The 26,555-nt window shown below is 50.9% G+C and overlaps 1 protein-coding gene and 1 long non-coding RNA gene across 4 annotated transcripts in view; both read right to left on the bottom strand.

Annotated features, from left to right (window-relative positions):
• Positions 1 to 10,462, bottom strand: part of VWF (von Willebrand factor) — a 116,020-nt gene extending 105,558 nt beyond the window's left edge. The window contains exons 1-4 of one of the 2 annotated variants that reach the window (XM_072954676.1): positions 10,334 to 10,462; positions 10,095 to 10,250; positions 8,868 to 8,922; positions 7,086 to 7,250 (exon numbers count right to left, since the gene is read on the bottom strand). In XM_072954676.1, coding sequence (XP_072810777.1) covers positions 7,086 to 7,250; positions 8,868 to 8,922 — 220 coding nt within the window. In that variant the 5' untranslated portion in view covers positions 10,095 to 10,250; positions 10,334 to 10,462. Of the gene's footprint in view, positions 1 to 7,085; positions 7,251 to 8,867; positions 8,923 to 10,094; positions 10,309 to 10,333 lie in introns of those variants that run through there. The other variant, XM_072954675.1, reaches the window with a different exon arrangement.
• Positions 10,463 to 23,123: 12,661 nt separating this feature from the next.
• LOC140691324 (uncharacterized) lies at positions 23,124 to 25,553 on the bottom strand. Of its 2 annotated transcripts, none has more exons than XR_012066938.1 (3): positions 24,705 to 25,553; positions 24,405 to 24,608; positions 23,124 to 24,118 (listed from the first exon to the last, which is right to left on the bottom strand). It is a non-coding gene; the product is annotated as an uncharacterized lncRNA (long non-coding RNA). The 2 variants fall into 2 exon arrangements; XR_012066939.1 differs by having other exon boundaries at positions 24,414 to 24,608.
• Positions 25,554 to 26,555: the final 1,002 nt, after the last annotated feature.

Here is a 26,555-nt window from a genome sequence, read left to right as displayed (position 1 = left end):
GACATGAAACTGGGAAGACAGGAAGAGACATGTGTGCAGCATTAGGAAGACTTAACAATCCCACTGCTCACCCCTTAGAACCGGCGCTTGAGCTCAGCCGTCGGTTTTCAAAGATAACTCCTGAGTGGCCACAGGAGATGAAGGGTCCGGAAGGAACAGTATGGTCCGAGTCTCAAGCCTTTGAGACTGAGAAGTTGATGGAAAGAGGGACAGTGAAGGCACCCAGTGAAGACAGAGATGGAAGATGCTGGAGAAACAGGGGTCAAATGTGGGGGACACAGTGCCTCTGGGCCCCTGAAGTGCAAAGGTTAACCTTGGGAATGAGGAAATGTGCCTTCTTCTAGGAGGGTGAGGGGACTGTGGGCTCCAGCTCATCTGCAAAAGAGGAGGCAAGAATGCATATGGAGCCAAGTCCAGGAGACCCAGGAAGGTCTGTTGACATGAGGTGGTGGGGCCACGGCTGGGACCACTGATAAAGAAAGCTTAAGGAAGGGGCCGCCTGGCAGAGGTCTGGGAGGTGGAGACCCCAGCCAGCATCCGAACCAGACCCAGGCAGCCGGAGGACAGTGACACCTGATACACACACACATACACACCCCGAACCAGCCAAAATGAGCCAGAAAATAGACCTGTTTCTGGTATGATTTCAGTGAGGGCTGTCGCATGTGAGTACTGAGCCCATTCTAAGAATAGAGTCTTGAGCGAGATACCATTAGCCTCTCGGGGGCCACCAGGAAAGGCCCACCGCCCACCGAGCGCCCACAAGCCACAATCTGCACAGCTGCAGACCAGCGCTGGCCGGGGTGAAGCAGCCCGCCCTCCAAGGGGAAGGGTTTTGTCCTGTTCCCCTGAGGAGTCTTCCCTGAACTGCATTTTCACTTTCAATAGTTTTGGCAGCAAGTCGATCTTTAAAAAGTTAAGCAAACTGTCCAAAAGCAAGAAATGAGCCAAAGGAAAACACACAGAAGTGATAAGACACACAGACGCAAACGTTAATGACAGGACCTGAGGGGTGGGGATCTGGGTGTTCGCCATCCTTTTCTTTCAGCGTTTCTGTATCTTTGAAATTTTCCATAGCACAACGTTGAAAAAGCAAACAACCTTCCATTCAGTCCCTCCCAGGAGACTTCCTGGCCCCCTGGCATCCACAGTGAGCCAAAGACGAGATGTGGACACCACACTCCTGCCAGCAGTGAGCCCCATGTCCCACCTGCCTGCTGGAGGGGCTACCATGAGCCCAGAGACCCCCTCGACCACAGAACCCACCTCCTCGTCAGTACGATTCTCCCTCCCATCCACCCCAGTCTCACAGAGCAGAGGCACGGGCAGCTCTACCCCTGCTTTGCTGGGTAACTCAACCAGTACCTTGAGCCAAAGGCATCTCTGTCCTGGGAACAGGAGAGGGACCCTGGTCAGCTCCCCTCAAAGGCACTCCCTCCGGTCACGGGGATTCAGGAAGGGGGCCTGAGAACCAGTCGGCCTGCCGGGGGTGGGAATGGGGGTGGGAAGTGGGCTGGGGGTGTCAATTGGAGGGTGGGCGAGCCGCCATCCTGCAGCTGCCAACTGGAGCTCTTCAAGGTGAGACAGGAAGGAAGGAGGCAGGGCACAGCCCTTCAAGGAAGAACACAGCAGTTCACACCAAGATGGAGGGAGATTCAACCCCCAACAGGCCTCGAGGCCCACGATGGGGAGATTTGGCCTCCAGTGGGCCTTGAGCCTCATTACACGCTCACTGTAATATATTAACATGGTAAACACACTCCCACAGGCGCCGTGACAGCTCCGAGGCTGACCATAAATGGCCAAAAAATGGGCGGTGGCCCAGCTCCTAGGAATCCCAGCCCCTTCCCCAAAGTGGCTGGAATAATCCCCCCACTTGTTAGCATTCAAAGTTACTGAGCCCACGAAAACCAACAGTGCCCACACCTCGTGGCCACCGTCCCTTTGGAGGAAGAGAGCCTGCCCTTTGTGGGGTGCGTATCTACTTTCACTGTAAACTGAGCGCACAACCCCTGCCTTCTACGACAGCCTGCACTCCGTCTGTCGAGTGTGTGTCTCTCTGAGTAAATCCACCTTTACTCAACTGGGGCTCGCTCCTGAATTCTTTCTTATACCAACCCAAGGACCCACATTTGACAGAGAGAGTCCCAGGGACTCAACCGAGACCTGGGGCACAGCCATCCTCTCACCCCACATTTTTTTCCTGTATCAAAGGCTTCCATGGATGTAAAATCACCTAACCAGTCACTTGTTCCAGGGGAAGCAGGGCAGAACAGGTACCTTGGGAAAGCCTGGAGGTCATTACCACTTCCACAAAGGAAGGGCCTGCGAGGCTGGGCAAGCCACGAACTCAGCAGAAAGTCAAACAAGAGGGAACCAGGAGAAAGGGAGACGGAGCCCCTTGCCTCCCACCATGTGGGGTGCATGGGAGCCCCCGCCCCTTCCAGGTGAAAAATTAGGCAGCCTGACTCCATGGACCGTGGGACTTGGGTCCACAGGGAGCTGACACTGTGACTCCAATGCAGGGGATCATCGTCCAAACACTGAGCAATGGCGATCTGGTCTAACCTGGCCACGTGCTGGTGTGGAAACAGAGGCCCAGGGAGGGGAACTGACTCAGAACGTGGGTGTTCGTGGCTCTCTCTGGGTTGGTTTGGGAGCCACATTCTGTGGCATGGCTTAGAGGCCACCGGGACGCCCAAGGTCTCTCCCGGGTCCCCCAAGGTCTCTCCCGGGTCCCCATGCCGGTGACTGGGAGCCTTGACCTGGGAACCCGCTGGTTCCTGATGGGAGCCAGCATCAGGGAAGGGGCCTCCCTTTCACAGCAGGTGGTCCCTCATGGTCAGACACAAACACTTTACCCAGGATGTGAACAAGGTTCACAGGAGAGGAACGGGAATTGGTGACTTAGAAGTGAGAAAACAGGATGTCATTGAAGAACAATGGAGCAGAAGGAGGTGGGAGGGCACCGCCGTGCCTGCAGGATGGAGCTGCACATCCAGGGCTGCCGGACCCAGCATCTCGGGCCCCTGGAGCAGCAGTGCCAGCCCACCCTGCATGGCCCAGCTCCTCAGACACCCCTCTCTTGCCAACCTGCCCCCCTCTCCCATCACCACCACCACCAAGAATGGAAAAAGTAGCCGCCCGTGTCCTCTGACGTTAGCAGCACGATTTGGGGTGGGGATTAAGCCAACCTACATCGAAATGAGATTGATCCATAGCCTGGTTTCGGTCAATTACCTGCCAGAAAACTGACACTTGGTAAGATCAAGTTGTTAAAAAGAGGGATAAGGACCCCAGGGGGAATCCTACAGAGAGGATATGAACCGGAGAGACCTAACTCAGCCCGCTCCTCCACCCTCCTTGGTCCCGGAAGCCCAGAAAAGGATGGCCAAACAGGCCAGATTTCTGACGCCAGCCTGCGTGGATGTGTGGGAGGGGTGCTGGTGTTACCCTGACCTTGAGAGACACCGCAAGCAGCCACATTCACCACCACGTTCACCTCCAAAAAGTGGACATCCTGGGTCAATGTGGCTGCTTTCAACCTTTGAGGTTTGGGGGGGAACTTCACACTTGTCAATAACGTGTCTCCCTTGATCCTCACAGTGTCTCCACTTTAGAGATGAGGAAATGGAGGCTGAGTGATGCTGTGTGACTTGACTGAGGATACTCAGCGAAGAGGGAGACAGGGCACCGCAGCCCAGGTCCTCTGACCCTAAATCTGGCTCTTCCTGTGCTTCCATTCCTTGCCGGGGCAGAGCCAGCAGGTCTTATGGATGGAAAACAGCCAACAGCACAAGCTGATGAGCCCAGTGCCGGACAGGGCTGGAGTGGTCAAGTGGGCTTCCTGGAGGAGGTGACAGTGACCGCCCAGGGACACCAGCCCAGCTTGGGTTTCCCTGCCAGCCAGGGGAAGGGACTGAAGGAGGGGGGATCCGGCGTTGGGTTTAAATAGGGGAGAGGGCTTTTCCAACATGCTGTTTGCCTCTCTCATCCCTCCCTGAACTCTGTGCCTGGCACTAAGGTTTTACTGTGTGTGGCTCACAGACCCATCTCCAGGGTAAGGAGTCCCAGCAGAGAGGAGCTAAAACAGACTGTGAAGCCAAGGCAGCCACCCCGCCCCAGGCACCCCGGTGTCCCCATAATGTCCCCCTCCCTGGAAACGCCACTGAGGCTCAGAGCCATGGGGTCAGGGGCTGCCACCACTTTCTTCTTCCAAAGCCTTCCTCCCGTCACTCCTAACCCGCCGTCCCACGTACATCCCAGAGCCGTCCCAGGTAGGCGGCCTCCATCATCTCCACTAGGATTTTTATGTAGCCACAAGCAAGAAAGACAGGAAAAAAAGAAAAAAATGTTTTCCTTATGATGAGAACTTTTAGGATCTACTCTCTCAGCAACTTTCACATCTGCCCCACAGCAGTGTTGCCTAGAGTCCTTAAGTTGTACATCACATCCCAGTGCTTACTTATCTTCTCATTGGAAGTTGGGACCTTTTGACCACCTTCATCTAATCCCCCGGCCCCATGCTCACCTCTGGTAGCCACAAATCTGACCTCCTTTTCTATGAGTTTGGTTGGTTGTTCGTTAAGCGTCCAAGTGTGAGATCGTTTAATATTTGTCTTTCTCTGACTTATTACACTTAGCGTAACGCCGTCTAGGTCTGTCCGTGTTGTCGCAAGTGCACCGTGACTTTTAAGGTGGAGAAATCCACTTAAATAAACACTGGGACCACCTGCAGCTTCCCTGGGGAGGTGCATTTTCTTTCCACTGCTGCCTCTGAGGTGTGGTGGGTCCCCAGAGTTCAGCCTTCAGGGTGACTTCCCTAATTCATCACACCCTAGAGATGTCTCTGGTCCTCTTCATCTCCTGCCTGGTGACTATGGCCAAGGCCATCCTACCTCCCACCTCTCTCCCTTTCAGGACCGTCTTGGCAAGGAGCCAATTTCCCCTTGACACCTCTTGCTTGCTGCCCAGGGCGCCCCTCCAGCTCCTCGCCGCCCCCTGCACTGAGAAACAAACCCCCCCCCGTCAGACAGCAGGGCCTGCCCGTCAGCCTCACCCCATGTTCCAGCCCTCCCCCGGCTCTTCCCCGGGCCTGCGCACCTCGGACCAGGAACGTCTGCTGGGAACTTGTCAGGAATGACATCTCAGGCCCCACCCCAGACGTACCAACTCAGAAGCCTCAGGGGGGTCCAGTCAGGGCCGCAGTCTGTTTTAACCAGCCCTCCAGGTCAGCCTGATGCGTGCTGGAGTCTGAGAACCATGGCTCCGGCCACACTGACCCCCTCAACCCCACACACACACCGGGCTGCACAAAATGAGCATACACACGCTCCTTCCAGACTCTCCCTGTGCTCAAGCTGTCCCCACCGCACAGAACACCTTCCCCTGTCCTCTCTGCCTGAGCAAACCCCGCACCCAGAGCCCCACAGACCATGCTGTTGACGAAACCAGCCCTTCCGTACAACGGAGCCCCAGGCTTCATGGATTGACCCCTTCAGAGTCAATAGGGATCCCCGTGAGCTAAGCTCCAGGAAACAAAGATGAGTGTGACATGGTCCTTGCCCTCGAGGGATTCACAGAGGAGTAGGGAAAATGGCATTCCAGGGACATTCAGACCACCAAAGTCACACTGGGATAGGTTTTCCAGCAGAGGCAAGGCAGATGGGGAAGCCGGCATAAGGGGACAGCCAAGGAAGCAGGGGAACCCATAGGGAAGGCTGGACGGCCACTCACTGGGCTCCAAGCAGAGCCTCGCCGGGCACACTTAGGGTGCTGCTTCCACCCTTCCTGACCAATTGCATAACGACGCCAAGAGCCCTACTGCCTGCATCTCAGGTAAGGGTCTGGGTGTTGACAAAGATGCTCTTAGTCTCCTGGACCAAACCTGAGTCAGGGTCCTTCAACCCTGCTTCCCGACCAGGTGTCCACCTCGGCTCTATCCTAGGTCCGCTTAGCTCAGTTTCAGCAAAAACCCCCTACCCTCAGTATCTGACCATACCCCTCACAACCCACCCTGGATCTGGTCTCTCCCTGGCCTGCCTTCAGCAAGAATCCTGTCGGGCTGGTTTAGCCAGAATCCCCCTTGTCCCTGGTGTTTCTTCTTAGTAATTTTCCATCCAATGACCCAACCCCGGCCCCTGGTTATAAACTCCTGTCTGTCCCTGACATATTCAGAGTGAAGCATCGCTTTCTTTTCCTGCAAAATCCCCAAGGCAGTGGTCCCTCTTGAATAAAGTCTACCTCACCATCCTTAAAACAATTGTCATGAAAATTTTTATTGTAACATTGTGAGTCTGTTGCCATCTCACTCCCAAGGCTGAGGACCACCCCCTCCCTTGGGAAGGTTCTGCAGCATCCCTAGCTCACACACCACACACATCTCGTTAATTCTTAGGCAGTGAAGGTCACCAAACCACAATGTTCCATCTCTGTCTCCAGCCCCGCTCCCAGCCTTGGAAGGTGCCCTCTCTCCTCAGTACAGAGGGAAGTTCCTTCCTCCTGATAAGCCCAGGATCAAAATCCAGCTCTTCCCTTACAATCTGTCAGCCCTTGAGAGGATCATGCAGCCTCCTTGGGCTTCAGCTCTTCCTGGGTGAAGCAGGGTGCCTTTACCTCTCCCAACATCTCAGAGCTGCCGCAGGGGTGCAGAGATAACAAGGGAATGGTGCCAGCACTTTGCCAGGAACACGGGAGGTGCTCAACGTCACCAAGACACTCTGAATTTCAGCAAATATGCCACCATCCTTCCCTTTTCTACAGGCTTTGTTTCTTACAAAGCATCTTCTGGGTCATCATTTCTCTTGAAGCTTCGGAGCTCCCAGAGCGTTGCCCGGACCCAGAGCAATGGAGCACCACTGGAGAAGCGCGAAGACTCTCTCCATCCACCAGGCTGCCCCGGGGAGAGACCATGGAGAAGCCGAGGGAACCTCTGTGTCGTGGAGAGGCCATTCCCCACCTTGCTCTCTGCTCGGGCACCGTCCTAAGGATAGGAGACCTCCCCCAACCTCTGCCGTCCCCACATGCCAAGGCTGAGCTACGCTGGCCCCTGCTCTGAATTCCCCGCCTCAGCGCCCAGGACTCACCGATGAGCGAGAAGGAGTGTTTCTGGCAGTCTCCAGCCAGGAGGTAACTGCAGCTGCCCGCAAAGCTGTACATGCTCTCATCAAAGGTGCTGACAAAGTTGTCGCCGAAGAGGCTGCATCGGGCCATGGACAGCCTGCCAGGAGTCCCTTCTCCACAAAGGGCCCCTGGAGGGAGAGAAGCCATGAGTGAGCACAGCTAGGGCCACCAGCCCAGACCACTCCAGCCTGGCAGTGGGGAGGCTGCACCTGTTAGAAACCGGACTCTGAGGGGGAGAGGACCGCTCGGTGGTAGAGCCCCTGCCTAGCATGCACAAGGCCCTGGGTTCAATCCCCAGTGCCCCACTTAGATAAATAAACCTAATTACCTCCTCCCCTGAAAACAAAAGAAAAGAAAAGAAAATCAGGCTCTGGAGAAGTCCTTTCCATCCCAAACAAGACTGAAGTGCTGCTTTCAGCCCCAGATACGACCCAGGACTCAGCAGTAACACAGGGGCTGTTTTTCAGGAAATCCATCCACTCTGATGACATGTGTTCACCGACTTTAAATGCACTGCATGCTTAATATAGAAAATTTGGAGAATATGGAAGAAATAATAAAAAGAAGTTAAAACCATGTGTGACCAACCTTCAGCAATAACCAGAGTTAACGTTTTACTGTTTCTCTTTTATTTCTATTTTGCAGCACATACGTAACTACAGATTTTCGGGGGTAAATTTGTCCTTATACTGGGCAAACTATTTACAACCTGTTTATTTCTCAATATACTGTGAAAAATTCATCAGGCCGTACTTCCAAAACATGGTTTTCAGCGGCTGCGTTATATTTTATCTGGTATGGCTCCCTATGGGGAGGGTCTAGCATTTTTCAGGCTTCTGATGTGTAGATAGACTGTAATGAGCATCCTTGTACATTCATCTTGAAAATATTAAATCCTAAACGGATCAGCCTGTGCGCCTGACACACAGACTCTATGAAGTGTTAACCCCTGCAAGGTCATGGGCTAATTCCGAGGGGACCCTCCTGCCACCCTCACACCCTGCGTGCATGTGTGTGCTGGCAGGTGGGAAACCACAGCAGTCAATCTTTTTGTTTCCTGGATCTCCTACTGCAGGACCCACTAGCAGGAAGATGCAGAGTGGGTGAGGAACGTACATTTTGCCCTAGACTAATAGCGGCAGGCTGGGTGCTGTGGGCCTAGCTGTCTCAGTGGAGACTAGGCTCAGGCCAGGGTCAGACCAGGGCCCCTCTTGCCATTTACAGACTCGTTATCCCAGTGAGGGAAGGAAGGCAGAGTCATGCAGTGAAGGAGAGCTGGCCTGGGGCCCAGCAGAACTGACCTCCGATCTTGGTTCTGCGTGACTTTGGAGCAGTCATTTTTCCTCTCTGACCCTCAGTCTCTTCATCTGTACTGTGAGAAGTCTGAACAACTGTACAACTAGATGACTTCCAATCCCTTCTAAAACTAATAACCTACCCAAGTCTTGGATTCCTTCTTCCCCTTTCTCCATCCCCATTATAAAAGAGGTTTCTCTGTGGCCCTTGGGCTTCTTAATTCCCTACTTGGAGAGGACATTTTCAGGCACCGGCTCCTTGAGGAGATCCTGCAGAGCCTTCACAAGGAGAATTAGCCAGGCAACCAGTGACTCTGGCAGCCCCAACACCAGCCCAGCATGGGGCTGGGCACACAGGTGAGCTCCAGACACACCTGCTGATCCCTGGAAGGGGGCTGTTCCCAGTGGCCCTGGGGCAGGAGTGGAGAATGACAGCGCTTTGGTACCTACCTGGCAACGTGAAGGCCAGAGCAAGCAGCACCCTCCCAAGCCAGGCAGGAATCATCTGTGGAGGAGCAGGAGACACGAGCCCGCTTTAGTAGCTGCTGGTATGCACTACCAGCAGTGCATCAAGTGGGGAGAATTCGTTTTAAGCAAAAGAAAAGATTGACCTCCACTTGCCCTTTAAATATAGATTGCTGGCCCTCGAAAAAGGCTCTGGCTGGGGCCAGGCCCAAGAGTAACGCTCACTATGAGCCAGGAGCTCAGGCACCCTTCCTCAGACTGCAGTCCCAGAGGCACCCAGAGAAGGAGAGCCCTGCTCGCCTTCTCTTCCACGCGCCCCCAGGCCAGCCCGACCTCCGTCCTGTCCCTGAGCCCCCGCAGCAGCTCAGAGCTGGCGGGCAGCTAATTCCTTCCTCTTCATCCCCCCACGTTTGCCAGGTCTTCCGCTTTTGCTCCTACCACTGGCACCAGGCTTCAAGAACACTCAGGAACCACGTCTGCGGGTCGGTCACCCACAGTGTACATGAACACCTCTCTCATCTGCATCCCCGCATACAGCACTGTGTCCAGCACCCAGGAGGTGTTCAGGCAACATTTCTTGCATTGATCTCATCAATGGACAGGAGTCCAGCGGCCCTGGGCCCTGGGCATGTTTCCTTGCTGTGTAGCCCCCCAGGAAGGGACACTGGATCCTGGCTGGCAGAGCACCCCTCCCCCCAAGTCCCTTAGGGCCCCTGCCACAGCCTTCTGCTCTGGAAAAGCTGCTAAATTAAGTGCAGAGTCTGTCACCTGAGAGTCCCTGGGTGGGGGGACTCCCTTCCTACCCAATTCCCCCATCCAGCCACGGGAGAGGTAGCCCCATCCATTATCTGTCTGTGGAAGGAACAGTCTGATGTCTCATATGGCCAAGTCTTGGTCTCAAAGCAGGTGCCCCTCTCCTGCAACCCCCAACGCAGGGACATCAGGCTGCTCCTAGAAGGTACCCAGAGGTGAGGGCAAACTCACTCCTGTCCCACCTGGTCAAGTGCTACAAGCAGGAAAGCCCAGGGATGAACAGAAGCAACCACAGGACGATCAGAGGCAAGCGGAGGTGGTGGTGTTAGGACGCTCCCCGGCTGCGAATCCCCCTCCAAAGTCCTTCCAGTCCAGGAGGAGAGCCCCAGCTCCCCCAGGGCAGGGGCCAGTCCCGCACCTTCCTCCCACAAGGAGCCAACCCTTCTCCCAGGACCGTACCTTCCCCTGCAAATGGGGGCTGCGGGTGTCTCCAAGGTCTCTTGGGAAATTCGGCCTCCGTGCACGGTGGGGCTGCCAGCCCTAGGCCATGCTCCCAGTAACTGGGACTGGACTGTTCTGCTGGAGAGTGACCCCGGGGCTGTGGGCTCCCTGTGGCTGGGGGGAGATAAGCCCAAGTTGTGACGTTCATCAACCACCCTACTTCCCACCACAACACCCTTGAGCTGCCTCTTAATTACCAGGAGGAAACAATGCGCGGAAGTGGTATTAGAAACACCTCGCAGGCGATAAGGCTTTGAACAGGCTGGTGGGAGACCTCCCAGCAGCTGCGTATGAGCTGCCTTGCCCTCCCCGAGCCCCCACTCCAGTCCCCGGTCCTCCCCACGCAGAGTGCCCCACCCGGCTGGGAGGACCAGGAGCGCAGGCTGTCCGGCCCGGCTGGTCCAGGCCGGGCAGAAACGCAGGCCAGAGCAACAGAGCTTCCGGAAACGGTGTCCAGAGCCAGACTCCAGGGAAGTTTGGAAAAACATCCCAACCTGAGCCAGTTTCGCAGCCGTATTTAGAGGAAGGAGAGAACTTCCGCTTCCTGTCCACGCTAGGTGTGAACAGCCAGCGTGGGGCCCCCAGAGTGGAGGGAGGGGGGAAAGACGAGGGCCTGTCACAAGTCCAGGCCTTGGTCAAGTGACGGCAGCGATGGTTAGATTCAGGTACTCTGCCGGAGCTCTTCCACCTGCTTGTGGTGCCGATTCTTTCCGCGACCTTAAACACACACCACACACACCACATACAACATACACCACACACACCCAGGATCTCCAAGGGTCGAGGAGGAAGAGGGACCCAAACGAGCAGGAAGCATCTCAGCCCTGCAAGGTGAGGGTCAGGGTACCCCCCAGGCTAGAGGCCGAGCCTGGCAAGAACAGGAAATGAGGCTTTCGGTCTGGCCCAGGCAGAGAGCTGGAACGAGACACCTGCATGTGGCTGAAACCCTGAAAGGGAACCACCTTCCAGAGCGTAGACAGGAAAAAAATTCAGCCACTAGCATAGAAGTCAGGGAACTTGCCTGTCTCCATCTGCCTTAGTTGGTGGTGGGAAGATTAAGCCTTCCACTAGAATTTGTAGCCACGGGCTGGCACTCATGCCAATTTCAGGTTCAAACTGACATGATCATGGGGTCCAGGAACCCCCAGGCTGAGAAGCTGACACAGATGTTAGTTCTAGGGTAGGTCCTGGAGATCCTGGCAGAAACAAGCACAAATGTACCTAGAAAGGTAAACCTTCTCAGGTCACTTAAGATACCCACAGATAAAGCTCTCTAGAGAATGAATTTGAAAGCACAAACTTTCAAACACTCGGGAACCAGCAGTCACAATTAAATCAGGATAAGATCCCGCAGAACTTCAAGTACTAGTAGGATCAGATAGAGAGAGGAAAAAAATAAGAATGTTTAAAATCTTGCCAAAGGGCAAGAATTGAAAACATAAAAGAATAAGACATGATGAGAAAAGGAGAGGAAGATCTGAAAAAGAACTTTTATAAACAACAAGGTCCTGCTGTATAGCACAGGGAACTACATTCAGTATCTTGTAATAACCTATGATGAAAAAGAATATATGTATGTATAACTGAATCACTATTTGTATAGCAGAAACCAACACAACATTGTAAGTCAATTAAACTTCAATTTAAAAAGAAAGAGAACTGTTAGAAATGAAAATATATAGTAAATTAATTGAAAAATTCAAATGCAAACACCGGATATTTTGGAACAAAAATTGTCTGGAAGATAGAGCTAAGGAAATTCTTCAAAGAGATAGGAAGGAAAAAAATGATAGAAGATCCAAAAAGAAATACTAAGAAAATGTCCTTCAATGTAGATTTCTCCACGCAGTGCCTTAGCTTGAAAGCCCTTCCAAAAGGGGCCTTGAGAATTTCAGTGCAGATAATTTATTTGCGAGAACAGGAAACACTGGCAGGCAAGTGGGGACATCATATGGGAAAGGAAATCAGCCAATAAAAGATGCTTATTACGCGAGCCACTGCGTGGGCCACTGAGCTTCATCCCCAGAGGAAAGTCTAGGAGAAAGGGTAGGATACATGCCTCAGAATTACCCCACTCTTGGGTCAAGAGAGCGGGGGTATTTCTACAATACCCTACACCGGTCACTGATTGTCAAGGACTGCTTCTGGGTGCATTAACTCCTCAATACTCTGGCCCTCGGGCACAGAGGTGCAGATCCTGGCAGTCTAGAGGGAGCAGAGGAAGAGTTAAGATCAGGGAGATGTGAGAGAGGGAAGGTAGCTTCTGCTCTACCAGTGAAATTATCATTCAGATTTGGGGAAAGTAATGTGTTTATTATTAACAGTTGTTTGGCATTTCATAGAACGACGTCCCACCATTTACTTATTCATACTGTTGAAGTATATTTAGTTGTTCATGTGCTTGTGAACTGCACTTGCTGCTGCAGGAAACATTCTGTGCAAGTTGCTTTGTGCACACAGCTGAAAGTTTGTCCAGGGGATACGCCCAGGAGTGCATGTCCTAGGCTTTGGGAAGAGAATCTTTAAATCTAATAGCTATCACCACATTTTTCTCCAAAGTGATATACCGTTTGTCCTGGTGACAGCAAATAGTTCCAGCAGCCCCGGCTGCCAGCACATACAGCCAGCACCTCAGCCAAAGGGAAGGCGTCCTCCGCCACCTCCTCTCCCCCGGGGACACCCATGGGAGAAGCAGTACGCTCACTTCCTGCCTTCACAAACACCATCCGCATAATGAAATGCCTACGGTTCAACATCAAAAGACTGCACGACTTCAGGCTAATCTTCTCATGGTCTCAGCAACAATGACATCACATCATTGTTGCCACAGAGTCAAGGAGGTCTCAAATCACTACATCTCCTGGAGTTGCTGGTCCTTCCTCGGTCCTGCCTTATAATAGCACAGTAGAATTCCTGAACCCCGAACCACTATCCCAGGACGTGGGCTTCTCATTTTATAGACAGAAAATTACAAAGATTCTAAAATTGTATGCATCTTATATAGGATAGCTTCAAAATACATAAAGTGATAAATTGACTTTACAGTCTTTCTCAATTATCTGTAAGTCAAGCAGACAAAATCAGCAAAAAAAAAAAAGTTTTTTTAAAACAATTGTTAAACTCAGTAATTGTATCCTTGGGCATTTATGCCAGAGAAATAGAAATGTAGGCTCCCACAGAATTCTACGCATGAATGTCCACAGCAGCTTTATTTGTATTAGTCAAAAGCTGGGAACAACCCAGATGTCCTTCTTTGGGTTAATAGCTAAACAAACTGGTTCACCTATACATGAATGAAAAATATTACAAGTCGTATCAGTAAACGAAGAATGTTGTGGCCATCAAGCCATCAGCCGCTACCGCCACACCAGCAGTGAGCAGACGTTAACTCAGGATGCAGACAAGCGGGCAGCCCGGCCTCTGCAGCCGCCCCCAGTGGTGCCCCCTCCCAGGAGACCCAGGATGTGGAAGAAGAGGGCCCTGGCCCTAGACAGCTAAGGGATGATTTCAGTGAGCCCAGACCTTTGTGCCTTCCCATACCCAGAAAAGGGCTAAACTTTTTAACTTGAGATATCTGGTTTTCTTTAATTAACAGTAATCTTTTGATGTTTCGACTACCTGGTCTTTGTTGCAAAAACTCCTATTTCCTGGCTTCTACCTTGTCACTTTGTAACAGCTGCTTGGAGCGAGCAGAAAGTCTGTCATCTGGGGCTTAAGTCCTCAGAAATGTCCATCAATAAAACATAACTCTCAACTTTTAGGTTGTGTGTTTTATTTCAGTCGACCCATACCTGAAATACTACACAGCAACAAAAAGAGACAAACATGTGTGGATCTCCCAGGAAAGACCTGAGTGGAAAAAAAACAACAACAAAAGGTTACAAACTGTTGATTCCACTTATAGAACACTCTTGAAATGATAAACGTTTAGAAACGGAGAACAGATGAGTGGTTGCCAAGGGTTAGGGATAGGAGAGAGGGGAGGGAGGGGAACTAGAGAGGTGCTTGTCGTGGTAAAAGGGTAACAGGAGGCGTCTTTGTTGTGATGGCCGTAACCTGACGTGGTGGTGCAGGCACCAACCTACACATGTGCTAAAACTGTACAGAACTACACACACACACACACACACACACACACACACGAGTACAGGTAAAACTGATGACACCTGAAGAAAACTGCATTGACGTCAATTTCTGGTGGTGATGTTCCAGGATACTTTTGCAAGATGTTACCATTACAGGAAACTTTAAAGGATACAATGAATTTCTCTGTTATTTCCTACAATTGCCTAAGAATCTATAATTTTCTCAAAATAAAAATTTTAACTAAAAATTGCTTATTTTAAATAAATAAACTTGATCCAATGTATCTGTTTAGAACTCTGCACCCAATAATGAGAAAGCCCGTACCATTCTCAGGTATACACAGGAACCAAATCAGCACAGGACTTTCCTGATTTTAGCACTGAAAGTCTTTTATCTCAGGAAACCCTTCAGCCCCAAACAACTTCAGACGGTTAATCACTCTAACAGTTACAAAAATTGATTATGCAAGATTCTCAGCACACTTCAAAGAATAGGTAAACTATGCATCGTATTCTCTGACTACCATACAATTAAATTAAAAGTCAACTTAAAAGACTTTTTGATCCTTATATACTTGGACATTTTAAAACACACGTCCAGATAACTCATAGGTCAACAAATAAATCAACAATTTTTAAATACTTCAAACCAAACAATATAAAGATACTCCATATTAAACACATTCAAAGCACATGAAGATGCAATGAAACACGTTCTTTCCTGCTCAGTTCCTAAAGCTGGTGGGCCTGTAAAAAAGGCAGCTTTCTGTGCTAAAAACAGCAGCTTGACTACACTTGATGTGCCTGATTGCGCTGAAAAGTTCTTACTCCTGACACAGCAAAGTCCATTTCTAGGAATTAACTTCAGGAAATCGCCTACAAAGAGGACAAAGATCTGCACCCCGATAGTCACTGCAGCATTGTTTCTTAGAGGTCCCAGGGCAGGGGATTAGTCCAGTCACCTTTGGCACACACATGGGCGGATTATCACAGAGCTGGGAGAAACAACGTTGAAGAACAGTTGCAAACGATGTGGTGAAGTACTTGCGGTTTAATCTTAAGTGAAAGGAGATGCGAATATGCAGCATAAACAGTGAATCGAAACTATGTGCAACAGTTGTGGAAGAAACACTGGGAAGAAACATGCTAGCGTAACTGCACTGTCATCTCCAGATGGCAGGAGGTTGTCACTTTCTTAAACTTCTCTGTATAGTTTCTGCTTTTTCTCTTTTTTTTGCAATGTGCTTATAATAGTACTTAACGTCTTTAAAGGGGAGTTTACTTTTTTGGTGTTAGGTAAAGGGGGAGAGGGGAGAATGAAACCCAGAAGGCTGCTGAGAATTCAGCTGACAGGGCGAAGCTGCAGATGCGAGGAGGAAGAGGAGAGGGCTGTGAATTTTAAGAGAAAGGGTTAGGCTCTTTCTTGGCCCAGAGTCTTGCTTCCCTGGGGGTTAAAAAAAAGGAAATAAAAATGCTAAAAGAGCACAGTGAAGAACAACTTGATTTATACTTTAATACCTCTCTAAAATGAACCAAATTTAGCAATGCTTCTATTTATAATAGCCCCAAACTGGAAAGTACACACGTGTTCCTCCACAGCAGGACAGACAGATACATAGTGGCAGGTTCAGATACAATACACGGGAGCATCTACGCCCACAGACCACAGTGTGGACAAACCTGTCAAATAGTGTTGCATGAAGGATTCAGGAAAGTACTTGGTGGATATTCTATTCACAAAGAATATGAAAATTGGCAGAACTAATCTATGTTGTTAGAAACCAGGAGACTGTTCCCTTGGGGGAGGGGAGGGTGACTAGGAGGGAGCACGAGAGGAGGTTCTGGGAGGCTGGTCCTGTTCTCCTTCTTAACCTAGGTGCTGGTGATGAGAGGGGTGTTTAGTCTGTGAGCAAGTATTGAACTGGGTACTTACAATCTGTGTACTTGCTCTGTGAGTATTATATATCAATATAAAGTTTTCAAAATGAAAAAAACATAATGGTGCTTGGAAGCATACTTGGAATTTATCTTCCCTTAATTGGATAAAGGTTCCTGAAAAGCTACTAGGCTTCCTAGAATTTTTATTAATAATTCAGGTCTCCCAAGCAGTGTTCCAGACAGAGTAGCATCTGCTAAGACATCTCATGCCCCTTGTTTGGAAACCCACTTCCAGCTCTGGCTGGCTGTTCTCGGAACCAGAGCTGTTTGCCTCTCCTGATGGCCACAGAGGCACCTCTGCCTACTGCTGATAATTAGCTGCTGTAATTTGATGTATACAGTATATGTGGACATCAACACGGCGTCACACGGCAGGACACAGCTTGGCCTAAAGGGGAAGAAAGGTTGGGAATCCAGAGCTTATTCAGTGAGGAGACTTTCTCATCCTATTCTGCAACCCTAATGTTTATCTGGCATCTGTGGTTACAAAGGTGAGCAAAAACGCGAGTTGCCAGAGGCCACACAGAGAAGAAGTGGGAAAGCCCATGATCACGCCTTGCCCTGGCCTCCTGGTCCAGAGCTCTGCCCTGCATCACCACAGCATTTCTCATATCCCATCCAAGCTGAGCCTCCCCATGGCCCAGCCCTGAAATCCCGAAGCAGAGGCGCCGGGTCTCAGCTGGAAGGGCACCTTCTCTAGGACTCTCCCGGCTGGCATCCTGACAGAGGCGAAGGATCCCAGAATCTCCAGCTGAGCTCTCCCTGCTTTTCTGTGACACATGGGCTGGAATCCTTTTAGCTCAGACTTCACTGGTGGGAAAGGCTTTGGGATGGTATGATTTGGTTGGACCAAGGAACCTCTCCTTTTAATTCAGTTAGTGCATGGTTCCAGGCATCTGCTTTCAAACACATACAAGGCCTCCGTGAATCAGTCACATCCTCTCATAGGAAGATTTACTCATTCATTTTGGGCCGCAGACACTTTCCCCTTACTTCCATACCCTCCTAAAACAACCATTATCTCTTTGAAATGGCCTCTCCCAGACTATAAAATGTGTATTGATTTAGGAAAAAAAACACATACCTCTTTCTTCTTCTGCAAATACTCAGGGACAAATTCATCTGTCCGCCTGAACTTCCGGCTTCTCTCTTTCTGTGAAACTGAATTACTTGCAATAATTTGCATGAAAGACTTAATGTATCCTAAACACTACGGGGGACAGGTGGGGAGGGTGTTGAGCAGGCTGCTGCCACCCCTTCCTCAAGTTATTCACTGAGGATGGAACCCCTTGCCCGAAGAGAGAGCCACGGACATTTAGGATGCTGCCGTGGTAGCAAGGAAAATAGGATAGATCTGAATTCATTGCAGCTTGTACTTAATCCCACAGAATCTCAGAAGTGGAAGAAGTCTGAGTCCTGGAGGTCGGAGTCTCCACCTACTTCATCCTTCAGCTTGCAAAGGTGACCAGACTTTTCTGGCCTTCACTTTCCCCAAAGTAGTCAGGGATATGTGTGTGTGTGTGTGTGTGTGTTTAAGGACTGTCTTTGTTTTTACATTTTGAGCCAATTCTTTTACATTCAGATGTGGATTTCCCATCCACGTGGAAGACCAGCAGGTCCTACATCACTGGGCTGCATTCTCACAGGGAGCGATCAGCAGGAGACGAGGGTCTTCTGTCTTTGGTTGGGCGTGTTCTGAAGAATCTGCCTGTCCCTTCCACACACTGTTTTGTCTCCAACAAAGAGGTCCATCATGAGTCGCCAATTATTATTTCACTTGCCTCATATTTTTAGACCACAGAAACATTTCTTTGTAGCCACTTCTCTGTTATACATGGAAAAAAATCAGACACACCAAGAGAGCTGAGTTTCAAGAAAAACAAGAGACCGTATTTCTTCGTAGGTAAAAAACATTCCTCAGCGTTTGGTTAGCTTCTCTCAGTGGTTCTGGCTCAAGGTATCTCAGATGCTGGCTGGGCCCCAGTCATCTGAAGGTCTGACTAGGGCTGGAGGGTCCCCTTCTGAGACGGCACACTCACAACACTTGTATATTATACTGTTTGTTGTCAGGAGGTCATAGTGCTTCACTGTGTGAACCTCTCCAAGGGGATGATTAAACGTCCTCATGACAGGGTACCTGGTTTCCTCCAGCACGAATGAACCAAGAGAAAACAAAGTAAAAGGTACATGACTTTTATGACGTAGCCTCAGGAGTCAAATTCTGTTATTTTCAGTGTCCTGTTGGTGACACAACAACACACAGGGCAGCCCTATTTGGTACCGGAGAGGACGACACAGGGGTGTGAATACGGAGAGACAAGACTCACTAGGGGTCTATCTTGGAAGCTGGATGCCATGTATTTCTATGATGCTTATAAGAGACATCCTTAAAATAAGACTAGGACATGGAAATGTCTGAAATAAACTCAAGGTGGCTATACTAACATCAGACAAAACAGACTTACCAGTCTTTGACTTATCAGACAAAAGAGCAGAGTTAGGTATATAGAGAATGAGATAAATAATGATAAAATTTCAACATACTAAGACTATGTGATTATTACAAAATATATTTAATAAAATAGGTTCAAATGCATAAACCAAAAATTAATAGAAATTGGAGAGAAACTGACAACTTCACTACCACAGTGGAAGATGTCAACACACATCTCTCTAGATCAAGGAGGCCAAAAAAATAAAAATAGAAAAGACAGAAATTTTGAACAATACAATGAGTAAGTTTGATTTATTGGACACATATAGAATTCTGTACCCAAGAATTAGGGATGACACATTTGGAGCACTTATGAAAATTGACCATATACTAAACCACAAAATAATTCTCAGCAAATTTCAAAGAATCATTACCAATGTGTTTCCCAGCACAGTACAAGTAATTAGGAGTAAACAGCAAAACGTAATTATTTTTTAATTCCAACACACTTAAAAAATTTAAGCATGCTACCAACTCATGGGCCAAAGAAGAAATCACCTAGAGAAACATTAAGTCATGGTTTATCATTCTACACTGTGTGTAAATTTTGGAATATTATCAGTGTGCTGTCAAAGTTGTATTGGTTTGTAAGTTTAGGAGCAAGCTCTCTTATAACTGAAGAAAAATTCTTTAAAGATCTTTTTAAAAACTGAAAATGGTTCATAAATTGGCCATTCTTTTGTGCAGACAGTGTGGCTGGTTTGCTGACTTCAGAAATTGATATTCTTTCCACTTAAGGTTTCTAAAGAAGCTGCAAATGTGGTATCAAGAAGCAATTAAAGTATTTCTCTAATCCTACCCCAATGCATAAATATAAATACACAAGAAGTCTATATACCAGATCATATTTTTAGTTTTAAGGAAACTAGTCATGATTAGAAATAAATGCCCTTGAGGACCTCTCTCTCAAAGCAAGAATCGTTAAGTCTCAGGATTTGAGTCTGTGAAGAACTGACTGACTACGGTGCTGATGAGGGGATACTGGCTAAAACTTAACCACGTGTAGGTCTTGAGAGAGGCTGGGAAATATAACCTTTAGCTATGTGTCTAGCTAAACATTGGAGTTCTGTTATTAAAGAAAGAGGCTAGAGTAACTATCAGAGAATCAGCAGCAGACTCTGCCACAAAGAAAATTGCTCCTAATTGGACCATGAATCTGATATAACCTTGATGCCAAAACCAGACATAAACCATATAAGAAAAGAAAAGTCCTGGCCAGACTTACGAACATAGAATAACAAGTAAAGGTAAAAAGTCCTAAACAAGATATTAGCAGCTGAATACAGCAGTGTATAAAAAAGGTGGTATATTAGGACCAAATGTTATTTATTCCAGAAATGTAAGCGTGGTTTAGCGTCAGAAAATCTATCACTCTCACAAGCCATGCTAACAAATTAGAGGATGTGAACATCTCAATAGGCGTAGAAAGAGCATTTGACAAATTTACTCTTTCATAAAAACTCTGTGAATAAAAGCGAACAGAAGAGAATGCTTTAACCTAACTAAGACTAACTAATAAAAAACCATGGGATACCATTGGCAACAACATGGATGGACCTTCGGCAGTCAGGGGGGTGGGTACTATCCAAGCAAACAAACAGCCAGACCTGGAAATAGACAGCAGGCACCCCTGACTCAGGGACTCAGTGGCAGCCATGGTCTAGGAAAGGCTGAGCCCACACACCCATGCCTTCTGCCCAGCCCACCGCCAGCGCCTGTTTCCTGCTCCCCCTGGGTCACCCTCCGAGTCTCAGATCCACCTTACCTTCCCTGAACCCCAGGCTGGGGCAGCTCTGCTCTGTGCATCAACACCCCTTGCTCCCCGGCCATGTGCTGGCATCACTGCAGGTCACGGAGCCCCAGAGTGCCGGACAAATCACTCCAAGAGCTTCTACTTGGTGGAGGGAGGAAGGTGATGAAGTCTGTATTCCCCTGACATTCCTGTGTTGAAACCCTAAACACCCAAAGTGACGGTACTTGGAGGTGGGGTCTTCGAGAGGTAATTAGGGTCAAAAAGTCACAGGGTGGGGGGAACCCTCATGATGGGATTAGTGCCCTCATAAGAAGCCAAGGACAAGTCCAAGAGATGCATGCGCCCAGCGTTCACAGCAACGCTTCTTACAACAGCCAAGACAGGGAAGCGACCTAAGTGCCCACTGACAGGCGCCTGGGTAGAGAGGCTGTGGTATTTACACACACACACACACACACACACACACACACACACGGTGGAATACTACTTGCCATAAAAAGGAATGAAATAATGCCATTTGCAGCAACATGGATGGACCTGGAGAACATCATTCCAAGTGAAGTAAGGAGAGAGACAAATATCACATGATATCACTTATATGTGGAATCTTAAAACATGATACAAATGAACTTAGCTGCAAAACATAAAGAGACTCATAGACATAGAAAATAAATTTATGGTTTCCAAAGGCGGGAGTGGGGGGAAATTAGGAGTTTGGGATTTGCAGATACACACTACTATATACAAAACAGATAGACCACACTCCCACTTTACAGGCGAGGAAAGGGGGCGTCTGAGAGGTCGAGGATCTGGACCCAGGTCACAGCGTTGGTCAGTGGTGACATCAGGACCCGAACCCATGTGCAGGCCTGCCTTCCCTCTGCCTGGAACAAGGGGCCCCAGCTCTTTCCGTGCAGGGCAGGCCCCAGGCACACAGACAGAATCCCTCGTGTTTACACTAGAGCTTCCTTTCCCAAACCTCCTTGACCTGAGGGACAAAGAGGTTCCCCAGCTTCCTTCCCCAGGGCCGTGGACTTCCCCATCCCCCTCCCCCTCCCCACCCCTGCCTCAGCACCTCCTACCCCGACGCGGGCCACCAAGGCAGCCAGGCAGAAAGGCCTGGGGACAAGTAGTTGATTGTGGACGCTCTCGACTGGCCTTTCCCGAAGTCCCAGGAGAAAGGAAATCTAGACGGCATGCTGGGTGGTAGACAGGCCGGGCCCCGGTGAGCAGGGAGCAGAGGGGAGGCTGGGCAGTCAGAGGGCAGGGGTGAGGGGCAGAGAGACGCTGGTGTCACTTCCTATCGGATCTTCAGTAAAGCCGCATCCACACGGACCAGACAGTAACCCTGCCACCCTCCCACACCCAGGAGTCTCGGAGTGGGTCTGAGATCCTCTCCGAAAGCTGGGAAGACGTGTCATCCTGTTTACATGTTAGCCGGGGTCAGTAAACTACGGCCTGAAGGCCGAACCCAGCCAGCAGCTGTTTACGTACAGCTCACTAGCTGAGGATGGTTTTCCCATTTTTAAAGGGCTAAAGAGAGAGAGGGGAGAGGAGGAGGACAAAAGACCGTATGTCACCCACAAAGCCTAAAATAGCTACTTTTTGCAGAAAAAGTGTGCCCACGCCTGGCCTGAACTGACCCAGCTGCGAGGCCCTGCACCCACCCACCCCTGGTGCAGGACACTGGTGTGTTATTTAACTTGCGTAAGGCTCAGTCTCCCCGTGTGTAAAGCAGAGGCATAAACAGCACCCACGTCCCAGGGCACTGAGAGTTGAATCAGGTACAATCAGTGCCAAGTCCTCGACCCAGAGCCCCTGGGCTCCTGCAGGTGGTGAGTTACGGTGGCTGATGGCGGCGGTGGCGGTGGTAGCGGCTGGAGTGTGGGACAAGGGTCTTACCCTGACCCGCTAACCGTCCCCACGTTACAGAGCAACGTGGAAAATGAATCATGGGGGTGACTCATCTGAGGTCACTTGGCTACACATAGGATGTCACCAGGGCCGCTTTCCACAGACTCATGAAGGTCCCTGGTGCCCCACTTCCCTGCCCCTTGGGGTCTCCCCCGACCTGCTCCTGCAGCCCTGCCCACCACCCTCCTCAACGCTTCTGCCTTGGCCTCCACTCTCACAGAACTTCCCTCTTTTCAAGAAGCTGGCTGCTCTCCTCTGCCCTGTTAGTTGCCAACAGCTGCAGGCATTTCACACCCTAGGGGTATCTTCATTTAACACAGAACTCCTAGTGCCCCCAAATCCATAGGTATCCACCTCTGATGGCGTAACACTTTTGTGTAGGAGCTGTGCTGAAAATCACAGGTGCTGCTTCAGACCGAAGCATCCTCTCATGTTTACCAGGCTCCTCCCCATATTGGGACCAAAGCCTCTCTGAGTCACAATCCAAATTCTGTCTCACTTGTTTAGCTCACGCTCTGGGACAGACAGACAAATATACACACGACTTGGCCACGGAATTCAGCTCGGCTGTGGTCCAGCTGGTCATCCAGTCCCCTCCGGCCCCCAGGCTCATCCATCCCTCACTAGCCCTCCAGTGCGTGAAGGAGGCAGGGTCTCTCCAAGGGTCACATGAGGAGAGATGATTAGTACATATGTTTCATAAAATGAAGAGACGCCCAAACAGGGTTATAGAACTTGTGATCTATCTTTAATATTTACATTGCAAAATCTACACTCTCAACCCCAAGGTGTAATGCAATCTAATGGTGCTGATCTACAGAATAATTTCAGGACTGACAAACATTCACGTATCCTGAACTCTCAGGCAAAGTGGTCCAGCGGTGAGACAGGTGGGAGTTTACAGCGGAGCAGCAGTGACTTCTTTCAGTTCCACCCGCGTGTCTCCACGACGACCACTGCTCACTTTGTTGGGAGATGAAGTCCCGTCCGGAACCAAGACTGGAGCCCAGAGGCAAAGTCTTTCGCCAGGCTCTGGAGGGAATCTCTAGACCCTCTCCTGCCGCTGAGCTGTGCTGAGTGGCTGCTGTCACCCGAATTCTGGACCTGGATTCTCTTCTCTTGCATCAAGCCTGCCCCAAAGGCTGTCAGCCTCTCCTGCCCATCACGGGGAGAGCTCCGTGGTCAGAGGCCTCCACCATGATGGCCACGCCCCCTGAGGAGGAGGGGGGGAGGAAGAGGAAGGGGGTGTCTGGGAGACCTCCCACAAGGGATCATACTCCGGAGCCTCTCGGAATGCGGGGAAGTACAGGGTGTCTACAAAGGCATCCTGAGCACAAAGGCCGGAAGAGCTGCTCAGGGCCCAGGCCCAGCAAAACAGACACGTCACCCACCTCCCCTGGCTGCCCCGGGAGCTGTTCCCCAGATTCCGCAGAGGTGTCCCCACCTCCACCAGGATGGCACTCTGGCTGCACTGCCTCCAAAATAAACTGCCAGGGAACCCGCGCCTCCAGCGCCCCCACCAGCCAGGCCGCAGCCAGGCCACCTAGGGTGGTGGGGCCAGCGTGACTCTGAGCTCACCCCTCGTCATTTAGGGAGCACGTGCGTCCCTGAGCAGCCCTGAGGGGCGCTCGCCGTCCAGACAGGGAAGCAGAGGCCTGGCCTGGGCCAACTCCGGTGTGAGTCCTGCCACTGGCCTAAAACGGGTCTCTGACACCTCAGTGCTTCGGCCTCCTCCTCGGCCCCGGGGGGAAATGGCATCTGTCTGCAGTAACTCACAGCCCGGGAATCAAAGGAGTCCCTGTGGATAGAGGGGCTGGGTGAGCCCCACAGCTCTCCCGCCCCCCAGGCAGCTCTGCGGCTCTGCACCTCTGGGAGGGGGCAGCAAGGGCACCGGGGGGGCCCCGTGTGCCCCTCCATGGGCTCACACACAGAGCCCGCTGATCCCTCCAGGCGAGGGCTGGCCCCATCTGAATGACGCGGAAACCAAGGCCCGGGGACTGGAGTGACTCGCCCCACGCCACCTAGCAGCTGAGTGACAGAGCTGGTCCTGGGGCCGCAGTCCCCCTCCCGTGTCTCCCCGTTACCTCAGATACCTCTCTCAGGAGAGAGGCTTCACTGCCGGCCTCAGCTGGGGCGGGACACAGGATTCCCGAGTCTGCCCTGGGCCTGGGCTTGACAAGCCATCTCCGTGATCCCCTTGTCCTCCTCTACCGCAGAGACGGGCAGAAGAAGCAAGAAGAACATTCGGTTTGGCTCAAACTGCTTTGTGTGAGGGGCTGTGGCAGTCCCTGCGGTACACACAGAACAAACGAGCGAATCTCAGTTCCCGCCCGCAGTGTGTGACACAGCAGTAACTAAAATCTGAGAATCAGTTTCCAATCTACCTTTCCTCTGCTCACGTTTCCTTCCAAGTGGGCAGGTGTCATCGGCGCAGTTCTACAAACGTGGACTCGAGACGGAAAGAGCAGCCTAAGTGGGGAACCGCGCTGCTCTGACCGAATCCCCTTAAACCTTCCCCCGAGGCACCATCCCTAAAAGAACTAGAACTTGAGACAAAACATGATGATGACTCTTGCTTCAGGTCAGACTCTCTCAGCTGCAAGTGACAATAAAGAAAAGGCAAACTGACACAAGGCAGGAGTTCATATCACTGGCAAGTCCGCCACCTCTGAGACCTGGCTTCTCTCCATTTCCCAGCTGGCGTCTCCGTGGGCCACATGGGATAACACAGTGGAGACAGTGGTTCCAGCGTGTTTGGGTCCAGGTTCAAGCCCAGCAGGGAGGAGCCCCCGCCTCTCCCCCAGAAGCCTGGGCTGAAGTCTCACTGGCTCTGGTTGGAGCCCCAACCCCTCCCCAAACTCATCACTGTGGCTTTGATGACCCAGCATGACTTTGGCCCAGGGAGCTGATTCACAGAGCTGGATCAGTCCCACTCAAAGCAAAAGGGCACAAGGTGGGGAGGGGGAGGCTCTTAAAGGAAATTTTTTTTGAATGGAGGTACCGGGGATTGAATGCGGGACGTCATGCATGCTAAGCATACACTCTACCACTGAGCTATACCCACCCCACCGAAAGGAAACCTGAGGTACTGTTTTATCCAAAGGCTGAAGGCGTGCTAGATGAGCTGACTGTGCACACGAGTAAAAAGGAATTAAAGACTGTCATCTGCCTTGTCTGGCCCCAGAGGCCTTGTCTCTGATTCTCTGAGCCTCCTCCATTGGATAACAAATTCCCCTATTGGCATCTAAACTACAACCTCCAAGGGTACCTAAGAGTTTTCAGGACAGGGAGGCTGAGTAAAAATGTGCTTTTGATTTCGAATTGGAAATAGCAGATTCTGTGGATGTTATGCACCAACTGTGGACCAACACTTTCTGTCTTCCAAGAGGGATACTGGGGGGTGAAGGGCTCCAACTGTACCTCCGCTCACCTCCCCCAGCTACCCAGGGGCGCCCAGACTTGACGGTTCTAACTCAGAAACGCCTCTCAGCACCAGCCGCTTGTCCATCCCACGTGTCATGGCTGGCATGTCACTGCCGGCTCCCAGCTGGGCTTGCGGTGATGTCTTAACTAGCATCCCCCTCTCGCCTTCCCCTACTCCAGGCTATCCCACCCTCAGGCGATTTTCCCCCCAAATGGTGACTCAGCCACACCCGTGCTGCTCCGGGCTGGCTTCCAGAGGGAAACAGGGAGCAGCAATGGGGTTTCCTAAACAGCGCTTAATGAGCATTAAGTGAAGGGACAAGGGGTGGAGGAGCCCTAGGGACTAGCAGAAGCTGGAGGTCTCCACCTCCCTCGGCCTCAGGGCTAAAGAGAGGAAGCCATGTTACGGGATCCAAGGAGACTTGGGGCCACCAAGGGCTGCCTGGCAGGAGTTGTGGCCACAGAAGGATGCAGCCACCACCTGGAAAGTGACAAGGCAACAGAGGATAAATACCTCAACCTCGCTCGCCTCCTGCCCTCCGACCAGAGGGCCAGGGAGCCTGGGTGAAGCAGAGCACACACGAGGCCAGAGCAGGTTAGAGAGCGGGTGGCTGGCAGAGCAGAGCAAATGGAAAATAACCAGCACACTCAAGTGAAGCCTGGATTCACCTGCCTCGCTCTCAGGAGCAGCCCGAGCTCTCAGCCTGGAATAGCAGACATTCTGGCCACACCTCTCCATCCCGCCTCCCACCATCCCCATGCCCAAGCCCGTTACCCCAGACCCACGTAGCCCTTTCACAAATTCCCGCCTT

This window comes from Vicugna pacos, chromosome 34, assembly GCF_048564905.1.
Source record: "Vicugna pacos chromosome 34, VicPac4, whole genome shotgun sequence".
NCBI lineage: Eukaryota > Metazoa > Chordata > Mammalia > Artiodactyla > Camelidae > Vicugna > Vicugna pacos.
Note: the sequence above shows the minus strand (reverse complement) of the source record. Positions and strands in the feature narration are given on the sequence as shown.